The sequence below is a fragment of a genome, unplaced genomic scaffold (genome assembly GCF_019419815.1).
Source record: "Pyrus x bretschneideri cultivar Hongxiangsu unplaced genomic scaffold, Pyrus_bretschneideri_v1 Contig86, whole genome shotgun sequence".
Taxonomy (NCBI): Eukaryota; Viridiplantae; Streptophyta; class Magnoliopsida; order Rosales; family Rosaceae; genus Pyrus; species Pyrus x bretschneideri.
In genome coordinates this window covers 1,546,206-1,564,257 of record NW_025999827.1, presented here as the reverse complement: position 1 = coordinate 1,564,257, position 18,052 = coordinate 1,546,206, and the positions used below count along the sequence as shown (strand labels likewise).

At 37.3% G+C, this 18,052-nt stretch overlaps 2 protein-coding genes across 2 annotated transcripts; one reads left to right on the top strand and one right to left on the bottom strand.

Moving 5' to 3' along the window:
* Positions 1 to 1,715: 1,715 nt before the first annotated feature.
* Positions 1,716 to 6,128, bottom strand: LOC125467813 (polyadenylate-binding protein 2). Its single transcript, XM_048576178.1, has 6 exons — positions 5,950 to 6,128; positions 5,746 to 5,848; positions 5,292 to 5,362; positions 2,259 to 2,450; positions 2,043 to 2,170; positions 1,716 to 1,941 (listed from the first exon to the last, which is right to left on the bottom strand). The coding sequence occupies exons 1-6, from the start codon at positions 6,070 to 6,072 to the stop codon at positions 1,893 to 1,895; spliced, it is 666 nt and encodes a 221-aa protein (XP_048432135.1). The 5' UTR covers positions 6,073 to 6,128; the 3' UTR covers positions 1,716 to 1,892.
* Positions 6,129 to 15,682: 9,554 nt separating this feature from the next.
* LOC103936337 (ras-related protein Rab11D) lies at positions 15,683 to 17,932 on the top strand. The gene is made up of 2 exons (XM_009346174.2): positions 15,683 to 16,098; positions 17,318 to 17,932. The coding sequence occupies exons 1-2, from the start codon at positions 15,875 to 15,877 to the stop codon at positions 17,760 to 17,762; spliced, it is 669 nt and encodes a 222-aa protein (XP_009344449.1). The 5' UTR covers positions 15,683 to 15,874; the 3' UTR covers positions 17,763 to 17,932.
* Positions 17,933 to 18,052: the final 120 nt, after the last annotated feature.

Sequence of the window (18,052 nt, the reverse complement as noted above, 5' to 3'; positions counted from 1 at the left end):
TTTTGCCCCTTTTTCTTTTTGCAAAAACCCACAGACTGTTACTTTTTCCATGGGAGAGGCCAGATAAGGAATACCATTTCCCATCCTCGTGTTTTCTTCAATTTTCCTTGCATGGTCCAGAGAACATGGCATCGTGAAGCAAGAACTTCCATATAGGAACATAAATGACATCGGGGTTGATGGAGGTACAAGAGAGGGAGGCCTATGTAGAGTCAGTCCTACCATCACCATCTCAGACAACCGAGTATTCATAGAAGTTCTCGAGATCCGTTGAAAATGACGTGATCCGGGTTTCCAAGTCTGATGAGATTCTTCTAGATCTCTAAAAACCAGTTGTCAAGTACGAGTTTTCTTATCTCGTGACGACTACAAGTCGTTGTAAATTTCAATTCTCACTGGAATTCAGTGGGGCACTTCTGGCATGGTGGAAGAGACGAGAAAATGGACATACCTTTGCTTGTTTTGTTGTACCTTTGTTTGTCCGAATTTATGGCGTTATCCTTTCCACTGACATGAGAGCTTCTCGTGCTAATAACGTGCTGTAAAATCGATGATGTGTGCAGTGGAATAAAAGAAACAAGATACAAAATTTACAATGTTCCTCTACAGTCAGTATGACTGGAGTATGTCCTCGGAGTAGCAGTGGTGCTTCCATTATAATTTATAATAATAAGAGTACAAAATAACTCTCTATTATCCCCACTCCTCTTCCTCTTCTTCTCTTTTCTCTCTTCCTCTTCTGTGAGCCTTGTGTCTTCTGCCTCATTTCATTTGTGTTGTGTGGCGTGTTGTATTTATATAAAAAGCATGAGTCGTATGAAACAAGCTTCGGTAGATAGTGGAAGGGCAACTTGCCCATTATTTAATAATTTGAGTGGACATCCACTGTTATACAACAGCTCGTTAAATTTTATTTTCGTACTCAATTATCTATACAACTGCAGATGCTTATAGACTAAAATGGCCCTCTACGTATGCAAAAGTGCGACACATCCGTGAATTCTCACAATCAGAACTACATAGACTAAAGGTGAAATTTTTATCCGAAATGAACAGAATAAAAGAAGCAAATTATTTTTTATACTTTAAAATACACTTACAAAAAATATAAAATGAAAAATTTAAAGTGTCCATAACGATTACTGAAAAAATATCTTTGATTTAAGATTCGGTCCAACCAACAAGCTAACCTCATTTCCTTCCTAGTTTTCCGGGTGCTTTTTGACAGGATACAACAACCACACATAAAAGGAATGACAAAAAATAGGTTACGAGTTTAGGCAGGGCCCCACACCTAAAGAGGGAAAGGAAAGCTGGAGTGAAGAAGCAGGTAGTGTGTGGTTTGAAATAACACACAAACACGGACGTACACACCACAAAGTCATACCAGGGGCCTTTAAAAGTGACATGCGAGTCCCACATACTCAAACACAGATGCACTACGAGCTCACAACTAAATGCTCTCACCAAAATGCCGATGAGTGCTAGGTTCAATCGCCCACACGCACGTCAATGACTGAGAGCCACAGATGGGTCAATATGCATCAACGGCTTAGTTACCCTCCAGTATGCACGTGAACGACTGAGCCTAGTACATCTCTAATGATGCTCGACCCTTGAAAACACAATTTTAGAGGCATACCAAAAATGTTGCTTGCATGGATGGAAGGAAATTTTTTTATAAACCAAACAACAGAAACGAAACTACGCACTGCTTGGCCAATATGAAACTTTTATTAGCTACTTCAACAGCAATATAGGTAGGTGGCTATTCATCCAGTTCATAGTGTACTTAGCAGTAACGGCAAATCGATACAACTACCAGATTAAAACTAAAAATCAACTGTAAATATGAAATGACAGGCCTTGTATTTGATTATGCAACCAATCTTTCAGTAATACGGCATGTATCGAGCTGGCCTTCTGAACCTCGGAACCTTTCTGCAGATGAATGAAAGGAAAAAGAAAGCAAGATAAATCAGGCATCTGGCATCTCATTTTGCCTAATAAATAGAGAATTGAGAGCACTGGAAGGAACATACCCATATCCATAGGGCGAGTAAAAGTAAGGAGGTACATATGGCCTCCTGAAGCGGTAACCCATATAAGGATTGAAGCGTCTAGGTCTGTATTGCTTCATACCAGGAACATTCGTCCTTTTAGGCAAAACCTATACACATATTTAAGATGAAAATGAACAAACGCGACAGCAAAAATAATGGATAAGAACATCCAGACCCAGCTTTTGAATGAGTTACCTTCAATTGCCGGCCGTGCAACTCAGATTCGTTTAGGCCGAGAGCCTCTTGAACAGATTCAGTTTCAACGAATTCCACATAAGCGAAACCCTTCGGTTGGCCAAACTTATCTGTCAGTATAGTCACTCTATTAACCGTACCACATGATTGGAAATGCTGCTGTACTTCTTCAGGTGTGCATGCGTAATCCACCTGCAAAACATGATTTATCCAGTTTTTTAAACCCATCATATCATGAGCAACTTACTACTGATGCAACATCACCTTCTCTTCAGTAAACTAGACTTGGCAATAAATCCAACTTTGCCAATTCGGATTGTAAAAACCAAATCACATCACGAGCAATCTACTATTGATGTAAAATCAAACTTCATATTGATCCCTTTAAGGCCTGAGCAAACCTGCTTATCCCATTCAATCCCTTGTCACATTTTTACACATACTATCAAATACTGGAACCAATTTTTAAATTTGGTCCAATGAGATATCCCAACATTCCAATGAATGTTTGATTGGTCCCTGTAAGTATCAGAGAACTTGAGAAGATGGAGCTGTCTCCATCCTACACTCCCGGTATTATTTCAATTACTACTTCCAACAAAATTTTGCACAAGACAAAGAAAAGTCATGGGTAAGACTTATCAATGTAACACAGAAAGCTGTTATCTGTAACAGCCTCCACTAAAATTATAATATAGGACCATGGGTGCGTGCACAGAAGGAAGGAAATGTTTCTAAGGTGAACAGAATTTATAAAAATATTACAAGTAGAAGAAATCACACTCAATCAGTGATTCAGTATATAGTCATTTTTTTTTTTTTTAATTTGGGTGAACGCAGTCGACAGATAAGAAAATCAATCTTAATCAATATAGGGAAGCAGAATCATGTACCCCTCACCACATAAGTACATAAGCACATATTTCTGAGCCACCAACCAACACCATTCCAGCAGCAGAGAAGCTCTGCAACTAAAATTGAATACCCGGCTTTCCTTTGCTCTTGAAAACAGAAGTTGCTGCCCTCTTGTGTACTGAAGATCCAGCATCTTAATTCACATCCTAACGCGTGCCCCACCATTCACTTGGAATATCTTCAGCAAACTGCATCCCTTCTTTCCTCCTTAATACATCATACCACCTACACCTAACTGTTGTAATTTCCAAAATTACATTTCTTTTTTCCAATTCTTTCTTATTCTTTTTTTTTTTTTTTTTTTTTTTCTTTTCATGCTTTTTTTCACATTTTTGAAACTTGTTCTTTATTTCTTTTTTATTTGACATTTCTTTTTTCTTCTCTTTTTTTATTCAACATGCAAATTTCTCCCCTTTAATGACAGCCTAATTATACATCAGAATACTATGCCCCACCCTCAAACTACAGTGTAACATGTCCAGCTCATATACACAGAACTTGATGAATAACTGACCCTGCGATCATAGTACTACACAAAGTCAAACCATGACTCTGAAGTTGCGTATCATCCGCATCCACATAAAAGTAAAATAGAAACATAGTAGGACAGAGCAATATCAGGTGTTTTGAAGTGAAATTGTACTACCATCATGGTATATGATTACGGGTTGTAATATAAAACAACAAAGACAGCGATATCTGATGTTTTGAAGTGAAATCTTAGTGACGCAGAAGTGGTAAAGCCAAGACAACTAATAATTTAGAAAAAGAACCTATTTAAGAAATAAAACATTTTGCATCCGAAGCAATAGCAGGTATGAGTGTAATAATTAAGCTATTACAGTAGTTTATTATCCTTGTTATTCCAGGTTTTCCAACTACTTTGTAATTTGTATACGTTTTTGGCCCATTGATTTGATAATGAAGAATTGAATTTACCCTTGTGACCGAAAATAAAAAAGAATTGAGTTCACCCTACTTGCCCTTCTTTCTCCTTCTGTCTTTCTTCTCTTTTACAACTCTATTCTCTCTCAATTTCTCATCACATCCTTCATACATTGGTGCAAAGCTTTTTTTTCTTTTTAAAACCATTTATCTCGTGGGAAAATAAGCATGCTTTCATTGAAGACAAGGTAAATATAAAGAGGTGCATAAATAATGTCAAACCATGGCATGTTGATCAACTAATGTATAAACCACAAGTTCATACAGAATGTTAGCTAGTGGGTTTTGTTATTTTCTTGGGCACACATTGATATGTAGATTCTAGAATTACACATCTAGAAAGTTTAAAAATCTTCTGACTTAATCTTCATATGACATTACAGCTGTATTTCCAAATTCTAGATAGCCTGTAATGTGAGGGTACCTTTAGATTGTACAGTGATGTATGAGTCCCCAACACAAAACATTTTCATATTCTAACTGATATAAAAGTTATTTTATACTAAAAGCCAAGCATTGTCTTTAAGTAACAAGTTCCTTCAGATCCCTTCATATCTGGAGGTGACTAATAAAATCAGGCAAGCGTTCCTGCTATTGCAAGTCCCATAATCATCTACTTAACAAGTGAATAATCTACGGAATCATCATTAGCACTAGAAAATAGTCATCCTGCACTCCTCCCTTCTTGACTTCTTTACACTAGAGAGGCATGATGCCATTTTGGACTGCAATTAGCAACTCCCTAGTTTAATTCAATGACTGCAGTTCAATAAATATTAACAATACCATACAAAGGTTAAACAAAAATGTAGATATCAACGGCCTATCAATATTACTTCCACTAGATAGAGATATCAAAATATGTGGTCAAATCATAAAACTATCCTCTTCTATTTGATACTGAAAAACTAAATTGGTATCTAAATCTAGTAGTGGACTTGCCAAAACCACATGTTTACTCACACTATGCAACTTCACACAAAGATCACATGACAAACTAGAGGATTTCTTTATACACAGCCGAGTGTCAGGATTATGAGTGGACTGTCGACATACATCAAAAAATGCAGAAAGCAGGGAAACATGACCATTAGGACTGGACATGTTTAAGCTTAACACACACAATGCAAACAGTTTGGAAAGAATAAGAGATTTCAACATTCTGGTACTCACATTGCCAACAAAAACAGATCGTGCGTCCACCTCTTCCTTGTTTGCTTGAGAAGCAGCAGCAATTGCAGGATCTATGTGGAAACAATAACAAAACAAGGTAAATGAGCGTGTTACTCAGAAGAAATTGAACCAAAATTCCTTGCACATCAGACGAAAAAAACAAACGTAAAATGTTAAAGTCCACAGGACAATAAGAGTGTAATTTATCAACATAACACTTCCAAAGACACTTAACTTAGCGCATAACTTGTGGTCTGTTTTTTCAAATTTCATGTCATGCGCTACAGCTTTTCAATAACCATTCAATAGAACATGGCCAAATACAGCATTCTACAATATACATACATATATATATATATATATATATATAAATACACACACACACTACTTTTTCAGGAACCGCAGGAATCAAGAACCAAAACTCAATTACTTTTTCAGAAGAGAGAGGGGGGACCTTGAACAGCTCCCATTTCCTTTTCAACCTTGGCCTGCATCTCGCGAAGAGCAGCAGCTTCCTCCTCCATCTCCTTCAACCGCTTCTTCATCTCATCCAGCTCCTATAATCCAAAGTCAATATACACCCAAATAATTTTGACAATTGTTTTTTATGATTTGGTTGCTGAAACAAATTGAGTTTTCTAGGGTTTTTTATTAGTACCTTTACGGCGTCGTCGTCGGCGGTGGACATGTCGACGTCGGCATGGAGAGCATCCAAGTCGCCGTCCATTTCTCCTTCGTCTGGGATCTCTGCTCCGTACACCTCATGCTCCTCTTCCTCCATTGCGCTACCTCTCTGCGACCTCTGATTTCCAAGATAGGTATACACGTTCGTCTCTCACTCGTATTTGCCGTTGGATTATATTTGGAGGCTACACCATTAATACGGCGTCGTTCCCTAGCACATAAATATAAAATCTTTTCTTCTTTTGGAATTTTATGTCTGAAACGCAAAATTAAAAATGGTTTTTTAGCTAAAATGGTTCTTGAGATTTACATAATATATCACTTTGATCCCTGAAATTTGAAATCAATAGAAGTGATCTTGAGATTGTTCATCATCAACTATTTTGGTCATTCTGTGCAAAATTATGTTAAATAAGGATCAAAATAATAAATATACCCACAATTTAATAAATTATGGCCAATATGATTTAAAAAAATAAAGGGTATTTTGGTCATTGTATTCTTATTTAATGGAGATTTTTCATGGAATGACCAAAATGATTGATTGTGGACAAACTTAAGGATCAAAGTGAGGAGTTATGTAAATCTCAAAGACCATTTAGTTAAAAAACCTTAAAAAATCAATAGTCTTTTGATAACTATTTTAATTAGCTTTTGAAAACTAAAAAATCATTTAATACTTTCAACTTTCAGTTTTCAAAAGGATGAAAAATTGAAAACCAAAAGATAAAGATTTACAACTAAAATTTGGAAACTCAATAGAGTGATTATCACATTTTGACTTTCACTTTTCAATTTTTTTTGAAAATTAAAAATTGAAATAAGTTACCAAACATCATTAATAAAAACTAAAATTTGTAAACAAAATTATTAACAAACAACCATTTTAAAAATAAAAGTCATATGTTAAGGTTCAAAAATCTCACATACAAGCCCAATTATTGTAACTGCATCACAAGCCAAGCTTAAATTCATGCAAAAGTGCAAAAATAAGAGGTATGTGGATTTACGATTATGCCACTCAATAAAATAAATATAAATTGGATGTTTGTATAATTTTGCCAACCCATACAATTCATGCATATTATCATGTCAAGCCATTTTACAACATTAACATTGTAAATAAATCATGCTACATGTTAAAGTAAGTTCAAGCCACATAATGTGACTTGCTAAGTGGATCGTAGTGTGGACGATTACAAAAGTTTACTAGGCCAACGTGGAACTAGGGTTGTGGAAGACCTTGGGCTGCTTGGAAGCACTAGAAGTCTGAACCCATGATTTTTGGTTTCACGTCGAAAGACTTGAGAGAGAAAAGAACCAGCTTCATTTTCCCTTCCAAACCAAATAGGACACTTAGGAAGTAACCAAAGCACAAAGCTGAGATGCCTGAACCATAACAAGATCACTTTTAACCTAGAGTTGCGCTCCTCATTAATAGAGAGAGAAGGAACCTTGCCCTTCCAAGATTATATAGGAACGATGGGAATAATAAAGGGGAGCTTGACCAAAAGATGGAGTATGTGGAACATGGTGCTAGAGAAGACGCTATGGGCAGTGTGCTGAACCCAAGCTTCATGAGGCTAGTAACCCTCTTCAATGTTAGACCTAAGAATGACTCTCTAGCTACAACCATGGAAAGAAGAAGAGAAGACTTTAGAAAAATAGGAAAGACAAAGAAAACCCATAAATTCCTTAGCTGGAACTTGAAAGAATCCTTGCACTTATAAATTAGAGAACATGATGGAAAGAGCAAGGGATAAGGAAGAAAGAGTGAACTAAGGCAAGATATAATGAAGCAGAGCAAGCTTTCTCTAAGTGGAGGAAACGCTAGTTCTTGAGGAAGAAACTTTCCTTACACACTGAGGATTTCCTTAACATTATGTTTGGATGAAGAAATTTAAGATTATTAAGGAATTTGAAAATGACAGGATTTTAATTTCTAGAATTTGTAAATTTTCTTGTTTGGTTAATCTAAAAGAACAAAGGAATTGAATATGGAGTTTGTTATTCTTGAACTCTCAATCATAAAAATTGGGAAATAACGCCTATTTACATGAAATTTAAACTTGGGAATTAGAGGTCCCAAATTCCAAGTTTTTTTTCCTACGCGGAAATTCTAAATTTCTATGTTTATGAATCTAAACAAGGGAATTGGTGCATATCAATTTTGTAAATTCTAACTTTTACTCAAATCTCGAGTTTATTTTCCTCATCCAAACATAGTGTAAGTTTTCCTAAGCACTGTGAAACTATAAAAATACTAGGAAAACCCTAGATAAACCATTCATAAACTATACATGCAAGCACAAGCTCTCTCTATCTCTCTCTCATGCTAAATCAGTTAAATTGGAGTCATTGATTCAACTGGAATGCTTCTTAATTCCCTCTAATGCTTTCGATTTTAGGACTTAGTGCCGGAAATAAATTAAGTAAATTGAGAGTTTTCCCGTGGCCCAAATCCAACTCAATCAAAGGGTCCCCAAACATAAATTAGGGACCATGTCACAACTCTGATTGGCCCCAGGATCCAGAAGAAATACCATCAGGAGTGGCAATGCCTCATAGAAAGCAAGCGAGGCTACTTTTAGGTTGAATGAATCTCAGTGTAAGGAGAAATGGCAAGAAAGCCAAGAGAATCTGGAAAAATATGTCATGCCATACATCATTATTGCCATCCATGCTATGGGAGAAGCCCAAAAGGAGATCGTCATGTCAGTAAAGGAACTGAATAGTTCAATCCCAAAACTAAGAGAGAAGATTAGCGAAAAAGACTGCACACATAAGGAAAAGACCCTTAAGAAGGAATCAGCCGTTGTTGTCGGAAAAAGTTCTGAGAGTAGGAATGGACCATCCTTCGTCACCTAGGAAGATATCATTGCCAAGTTGGAAAATGAGTTATACATGAGCTTTGAAGACTAGAAGTATGTTCCTCAACTGCCATATCCAATCAATCTCCTCCACATGCCATATCCTAAAACTATGAAACTCCTAATTTTGTTCTCTTTGACGGAAGGAAAGGTAGCCCAAATAAGCACATAAGTTGCTTCATCGATACTTTGGGTCCTCATGTCGGCGATTATAACCTCCGTCTTAGAGATTTTTCAAAGAGCCTTACTGATCGTACTTATACTTCGTACAAGAGGTTGCATTAAGTTCTATTTGGTCCTGGGAAGAATTGGCAAGCAAGTTTTGCAAGAAATATTTCCAACATGAAGATAGGGCTACTACAACCTAACTCAACAACACATGCCAAAAACATGAGGAAACCCCTGTAAGTTTTGTCCTTTGCGTCCAGGATCTTGCCTTTGACTGCTACAATAAAAAAGATGAAGAAGCACTTACGGAAATTTGCATTAACAACAATGTCCCAGACTATAGGGTGTATTTCAAGAATATTGGCATGAGCCAGTTTTCGAGGCTCTTGGAAGCAGTGAAAAAGAGTAAAATGTTAGTCAAACCAACTACTGAAAAGTCTTGGAAGAATGAAAAGAATGAGACTCATCAACCCTAGCCATTGATGACAAGCCTGACTATAATTTGTGAAAAAGAAAGGAAAAAGATGAAGAAAGAGAAACCTATCCACCACTATTATGCAAGGTTACAGCTACCATCAATACGTGGGACATCATTATGTTGCTTGTCAAACTCTAAAAAGGATCCTCCATGCAAAAGTTAACGGAGGAACACTAGAGCTACCTTAAAAAAAACAAGCCTTTGATACTGACCTTGTACCGAGGCATAGAAGGAAGCAAGTAGTGGCAGTGATAACGTGCTCTGATGATGACGATGCATATCACCCGTGGAAGAACGATCCCTAGTTGCCATAAAATATTTGGGAATTGTCTGGGAATATGGAAAAAGCATACTGGTACTCCAAACCCTAAAGCTATGACACACTATGGCCCAAGCTAAGGAATGTGAAGATAAAGATAAAAACATCACAGACTTGGATCTCAAGTTTAGCGACGAAGTCTTCACCATCAAGATGCCAAAAAATATGTCGCATAAACTTCATTTAGACAGCAAGCTTGTTAGGAGATGGCAGTTGTAACCTTGCACAACATTTCCAATGTCGAGTCCAATATAGTTGAGTGCTACCTTGCCCAAAACCAAGGACTGACTGCGTCACAAGTCCTCCAAAGAAATAAAAAATTTAAATCCCTCTTCGAGCAACTCAAATATGGTCCAAAAGCAAGAATAACCAAAGCATCAATGAATGTTTTCGAGGACTATGGTCCTCAATGCTTCACCGCCCAACCACATAGGGCATTCTTGGAAAATGACAATGTCATTATCTTCATGAACGAAGGTATGAAAGTTGTTTTCCTAGACCATTGGAGGTTGTTATACTTTGAAGGCCAATCTTTATTTGGTGAGCTCTAGTTGATACAGGCTCTCTTGTCAACATACTGCCCTTAGCAATCCTAGGATTCTTCTGGTTTAATATGGGTTCCATATCCTAAAAGGATCATATCTCGACTAGTATAAGTACACCCTTTTAGGGTTCATCTCTAGTAATGCAATTATCGCACACTTATTCTCTTGCCTACTGCTTGAGTCCTCTAATATTGCTTGCTAACTAGACCGTCGTAGAGCCTTTGACCGGCACACCCCCTGGTTCTTTGTTGCTTACAGTTGTTTGTTCTATTACAAGTAAAGAGATTTGTGCATCTTCCACTACATATGGCAATGTGCAAATTTGGTTTGAACAGTTGTTTGAGGTGAAATAGAGTGTGTAAAAATCACCACCCATGATGTATTGATACTTCTTTCATATTTCACTTGTATGTTCTAGATTTTAAGTTCAACTCTTGAATTCTAAATTTGGTACAAATTATTGTTAAGTAGTTGAGTCGCTTACCCTAACTCTTACATCCATATCATCGTCAAAACATGAAGGTCATATCCTAGAGTTATTAGCCAAGAGGTGCTTATCACTGATTTGGTTGAAAGAGGCTTAAGATTCAAATCAGCTGGATTTTAAACATGAATTTTTTGTACTATTCATCGCACGTGGCATGATATGTCAATGGGTTTTTAGATCTGATTTTTTGAATTTTTTGAGCAAATAGAAAAGGAAAGATCTTGGTTGCAATATTTGTAACGACCCATCCCCAATTACTACGAATTTTATAATTTTAAAATGTGAAATTTCAAAAATACCCTTCGAGGCAAATGCGTTGACTTTTGTTGACCACTTTGTCGCGGCACATAAGACCTTTTTTCTTGGCGTATCTTTGTTGTACTTGTCGTTACGAACACATGAATGTAAACGAAACACAATTTGGAGTTATTAACGACCGAGGTCGAGGACAAAATGGTCAATTGATCATTTTTTGGAAGGCTCCAAAATTGTTGGAGAAAATATGGGAAGCCACGTGTGTGGCTGTGAATGGAAAGATAAGGAGAGGAAAGAGGGGGCTGCTACCCAATCGGAGGAGAACGACAGGAGAGAGGGAAAGCAACCAGAGAAGAGGGAGAGATCAATCGGGAAAGGGGAAGAAAAGAGTGACCAATTAGAAAGGAGGAAAGGAGGAAAGGGAGAGAAGATAGGAAACCCCTAACCCGGACCCTCACTTGACCCGGTTTCTGGCGACTTTTTCGTCACTTTTTCCATCAGATTTCCGGCGTGTTGAAGCCATCCAACACCACCACCAAACTCACTGATCTTCCCTTTTCAATTCCCACCCAAACTCGACAGCGTATAGCCCCAGTTTCTTGAGGAACCGAGTGGGTGGTGTTGAGGGTCTCATGGCGGCGATCCGCCATTCCTGAAGCAAACTTTGTCGACTACCACTATAGGTTGACTCTTCTTGAACCCAGGAACAAGTCCTAAGCCTTGGTTGGTGTAGTGGAGCACTGGAGGTGACAAATCGAAACACACCCTTTATAGGGTTTCCGGCGGTTCGTGGTAATCTCAAACCACTTCCTGATCGAATTAGATTTTGGACCAAGTATGAAATTTTTTCCCCTCGTTGAGATCTTCATTCCTGTAAAATTTGAGAAATTTTTGAAATAGTTTAATTTTCGGTAATCGGGGCTGTCGGTCGCTACGTGAGCGGCGCATGGGTAGAGACACCACTTGACTTCCCTAGGCTAAAATGGGTGCCCCAATTCCATATTAGACATCCAATTGACGAAATTTCGTTATTGGGTTATACTTCCGTTAAGGGCTGCCACTTGGTTATTATATGATTCAACGATTTGACCATTGGATCATCACTAAACTTTAATACATAGTAGTACATAATATTTAAGGATATTAGGAATCGACGGATCAGAAATCTGACCTATGGATCTTCCCGGATGGGTTTTCTAAGTTTGTAAATCTAAACGTTGGCTGCCACTTAATTTTAGCGATTGTCGGAGATCCGACCGTTGGATCGTTCCGAAACTTTAGAATGTTGTGCTAGAAGCTTATTGAAACTCTTAGGAAGTTACAGATCCGAAATCCGAGATACGGATCTTCCCGATCGAGTTACATAGGGTTATGGACCCTACCGTCGACCTTTGATCAGCAGTTAACTTTTGGTCAATGGGTTACAAATCATTCTAGAACATCCTTGGGGATGTGTTTTATGTAAGTTATATGTTCTATTGATAAGAATTCTGAGATGTGATTTGATATTTGTTCTAGACGACGATTGTTCGTGCTAGGGAGTTATAACACGGACTTTAGGTGAGTGGGTTTTTTCTTTTATATAGTATATACATATTTGTTAGTTTCCATTTATACATTGAAGAAGAATTTACTACGTATGCCTAGCTTAAATTAATGCTCATAAGAATTAGTGAAATAACGGAAAATTACGAAGTGATCATAAATCCTACGGGATGCACATGTATGCGTATGTTTATTGATGCCATGATTATACCTATAGCTATGAATGATATAATGTTGATTAGAACTATCAACCCACTATGGAATGACTATATTTATGTTTTATGCTCATCGTTTGCTGCACCGGTATTAGTGCTCGCCTAGGGCCAGGACCAATTTTTCACTTGTATGTTCACATCCACACCACACACTCGCCTTGGATCCAAGTAGGTGCCGGTCTTGTCGTACAGGTTGCAATAAGCAACTCCGACTCGTATATGACCGCGAATAGCGCTAGTCTTCACATGATTGTAGTACTAAAACGTATATCATTATTACACTTAGTCATGTTCATGTCAGAATAACTCTGCATGAACTCGTGCATCAACATGTGTCGATGAGCACTTGGTTTGATATGTTTGCTTATGCGAAAGTATATGATTACTGACGTCATGCACTTATATGAACTATTGTGCCGTATTGATATCTTGATATTTTGCAGGTTATGGTGAGTATTTTCATACTATATGTAGTACATATATCTTGGAAATTATACATGTTTTACGGTGAAGGATTATAACGTTTTCAAAGGTTTTTATTAAAACTTTATTTTCAGGCCAACTCGCCATTGTTTTTCGCCCTTCTAGGTTTTAGTAGCTAAGCTTTCTTATTGACGAGGATTCTTGGTAAATCTTGGTGTAGACGATTACCTTTGATGTATAATTCTCACCCTATCTTATTGTACTGTACTTATGCTTTGACATCACGTGTGAAATGAGTTCATTCCCGTTCACAGCGCACTCTTATATTTAGGCACCTTTAGGTTTAAATTTATTCACATATTCTACCACACTACACTTTATAGCTTTGTCACCTTCTAGGTGTCGGCCACCACAGCTTGATTCGGAGTCCAAGTGGACATTCCGGGTCGAGGTGTGTCAATATCTATACACCAAAATATATTAAAATTTGACAACAATATTTATATTATTTAATTTAATTATTATGTGAATTTTGAGATTAATTATATTAAATATATGTAAATATTGTGACCAAAATTGACATTAGATATTTGATTGCGTAAGAGCATCTCTAATGGAGATGTCAAAAAATAAATGTCAAATGTTAATTTGATGGCTGACGTGGCAATGTTCGATTTTCTCTTTTTCCCACTGATATGTTTTTTGTTATAAATGATATTTGTAGGACTCATTTTAAAAAGAAATCAATTAAAATTAATTTTCAAAATCTATAATTAGTGCATTTAATGGAACTCACACAATAAAATAATAAAAAATTATTTGACATCATCTTTTCTCATATGCCAATCCACATAGGATTAACATATCAGTTGAAACTTGCTTCTACCTTCAATTTGATTACATGACATTCCACTTGGGATTTAACATCTCCTTTAGATATGGTTTAACGATTTTAATGTTTAAATTAAGGCTAAGTTACATTTTACACCCTCAGGTTTGGGTGCAATAACAATCTCATACAACATTTTCAAAACATTTTAATCTCATACATTAGTTATCATTTTATTTCAATTCCATACAACCGATAAAAAATCTATTAAGTGATGATGTGGTAATAGTAAACTCTACAATTTTGTTGACGCGACTGCCAGCTTGTGCCACGTGGCAAAACAACTAATAATTTTTTTTAATAAAATATCAATTCTTTTGTTAACTTTTTATTAAAAAAAAAGGAAAAACCAAACCCTCCCCAGGCCATTCATCCTTGGAATTGAATCCTCTCCTGAGCAGGAGATCAGGATCCTCCTGACCCACTAACACGGGTCATTGGATTTTGATTCAATGACTACAATTATTATAACTTTTAGAAAGGCCTTCTATTTGTAATCGTTGGATTGATCCAATGACCCATGTTAGTGGGTGAGGAGTATCCTGATCCCCTGCTGAGGAAATGATCCAATTCCTGCATCCTCTCCCCTTCGGTTACAATTAAAAACTTAAAAAAATAGAAAGAAGAAAAAGGAAAACCCTAAATCCTACCTAGTCCCATGCCCCCCACGATACCCAAGCCCACGACACCCCACCCTCGTCCTATCCACTTTGCCATTCTCTGCGACCCTGACCATATTCGTCGTCCGCAACACCTAATTCCAGAACTCCGTCCTTGATTACAGCATTGCCTACTTCCTCACCGGTTTTCCTCACCTCGTCTTCTTCCCTAGCAACCACCTCGCCACTCTTCGTCTTCCTCACCTGTCGCTACGTTGCCTTGCATAGCCACTCTACCTCCTGATCCTCGCCGAGGTCGCTAGCCTTGGCCAGAACATCACCAACGAATTGATTCCATGGTGGGTTTGGGTTTCTTGGATTGAGGTGGCGATGGCTGCCATTTTTGTTAGCATTTTGTGCATTTCGAATCCCTGGGAGCAATTGGAAAAGAAAACTAAATAAAAAAAAAATCAAGAAGGAGAGGAAGAACAGCATGGGCTGGCGAATTGGAGAAGAGAACTGATTAAAGAAACCAAAGGGGAGGGCAGAGGATGAATGGCGCTGGATTAGGGAGGGTTCGGCTTTTTAAAAAAAAAAAAAAATTTATGTTTATACAAAAATTTAACAAAAAATAATATATTATTAATTATATATTTTTAATTTTTTTTTGCCACATGGCACAAATGTCACGTCAGCAAAATTGTAAAACTTATCATTACCATGTCATCACTTAACAGTTAATTTAAAAAAAATTTTGACGATCGTATAAAATTAAAATAAAATAATAACTAATATATGAGATTGAAACATTTTAAAATTATTGTATGAAATTGCAATTACACTTAATATTTGAGGGGGTAAAATAATTTACCCTTAACTTAAAGACAATCATAACTGATAAATTAGTTTTGTCGTGCAACTAGTGCATTACAGACATCCTAACATTTTTCAAAAAAAAAAAAAAAAAAGAAAAAGTAGAAGTCTTGGGGATTCGGTAAGTTTCAAGTGTTTTCCTTTGCGGAGGTTTGATAGCAGAAGTAGCGATCTGGGTTTTCTTCTCATTTGAGTGGAGAGTTGGAGTAGTTGAGTTGGGAGGGGATAGAGAAATGGCGAGTTATGGGGATGCGAGCCAGAAGGTAGACTATGTGTTCAAGGTGGTACTGATAGGAGACTCTGCGGTGGGCAAGTCTCAGATTCTGGCCAGGTTTGCCCGAAACGAGTTTAGCTTGGACTCCAAAGCCACCATCGGTGTCGAGTTTCAGACTCGGACCCTCCTCATCGAGCACAAGAGTGTCAAGGCTCAGATCTGGGACACTGCTGGCCAAGAACGGTCTCTCTCTCTCTCTCCAGCTGTAGCATACAACCCTTTTCTTTCAATCTGCTACTTGGGTTTTTTGGATTGATAGTTTGCAGCGATTTCACTAAACTTTCTGCTTTTTTTACTTTTTCTTGTTTTAGTAAAAGTTCTTAGTTGCTTTTTTGGTGAGCTGTATGCATAGATTGCATTACATCCTTTGAAGTTTTTTCTTTTCCTTCTTTCTGGGATGATTTCTTCAAGTAAATTTTTAATGTTGGTAAGTGAATTACTTCTCTGTATGCTACATATGAATTAGATAATCACAGTGAGAAAAATATGTACAGAAAGTTTGGGTAAGATTAGTAGTATTCTATTTATCTGAGAGTTTTAGATCCATGCTTTTGAACCTGATAGCGTACTTGTGATATTGATTTGGATATCCACCCGAATGATTAGAAATGTTAAATACCGAGAATTAAATTAGTTATCGGTTTCTTTATGTGATCGGTGTGTTGCTTAGTTGTAAAAACTTGACACCATTAATAAGGTTTTTGGCTACAAATATATGAAATCGTGTTTAGTTCATAATCTAGTTTTGATGTTAGTTTCATTTTCTTGTAACTTGGAGATACCATGGATGATAAAGCGTGATAAGAATTGTTGCCCTTTGTCAAACGGTGTGAATAATTACTCTTTTGATTCCCCCTATTTGAGAGGCATGACAATATGATTTGTCCAGGCTTGCGATTCTTGCCTGTTTATTCCAGATTTGGCCTAAAGGTTAATTTCATTAAAAGGAAGATATTAGACTTTAGAGTTGATTTATTTTTTGATGGGAATGGATAATTGCTCGGGTGACGATTGTCTTCATTATGATGATGCACGATTTTGGACAGGTTTACTCTACGAAGTATAGATGGTTGACAACTAAACCAGTCAACTTTGCCTCGTATAACTGTATAAGATGATTTGTGCGTCTCATTCTTCTCATGGTATCTTTATCAGCAAGTACCATGTATAATAGAGCAAGTCAAAACATCATATGTTCATATGAGGCTCGGCTTTTGGTATCCTTTAAATAAACAAAGTACATCATTTTCAAAGAAAATAAAAGTTAGCCATGGTTGGATATGTAAACTAGGTGGATTCGAAGCTTTACTCTGGCTGTCACTCCTTTACTTTCTCGTCATGGAAAAGTTTGGTGTATTGGCAATTGATGTGTCTATTTCTTCTCTTATTCTGTTTTGAGCAGATATAGAGCGGTGACAAGTGCATACTACAGGGGTGCTGTTGGGGCAATGCTGGTCTATGATATAACCAAACGCCAGACCTTTGACCACATACCACGTTGGCTGGAGGAGCTGCGCAGTCATGCGGACAAGAACATAGTCATCATTCTGATAGGCAACAAAAGTGATCTCGAGAACCAGCGTGCAGTCCCCACTGAAGATGCCAAAGAATTTGCTGAAAAGGAGGGACTTTTCTTCTTAGAGACCTCAGCCCTGGAAGCAACAAATGTAGAGAACGCTTTCTCGACTGTGTTGACAGAGGTATTCAACATCGTTAACAAGAAGAGCCTTGCAGCCAACGAAAATCAAGGTAACGGGAACCCTGCACCTCTGGCTGGTAAGAAAATCCTTATCCCAGGCCCTGCACAAGAAATCCCAGCTAAGAGCAAGGCGTGCTGTACGTCGTGATTCAACAGGAAGGTTGATTTGTAAACATCGAATACTTTCTTCGAAATTCTTAATACTAGCAAATTTTGAGGGGTGTGATATATTTCCGTTGTATATTTTGCACATTGCTTTGCTTTAGTTTGCATGTGAAAATTTGAAATGAAGAACTAAAGATGAGCCTGATTTGGATCTGCTCGTTGTTGATCTGTTTGAAATATAGTTGAATGCAGTTTTTGGAATATTGTTTATGCTGCACATGCGATTGAGTGGTTCGGAAATCAACGGTTAAATCTTGCATCTAATAAATCTTT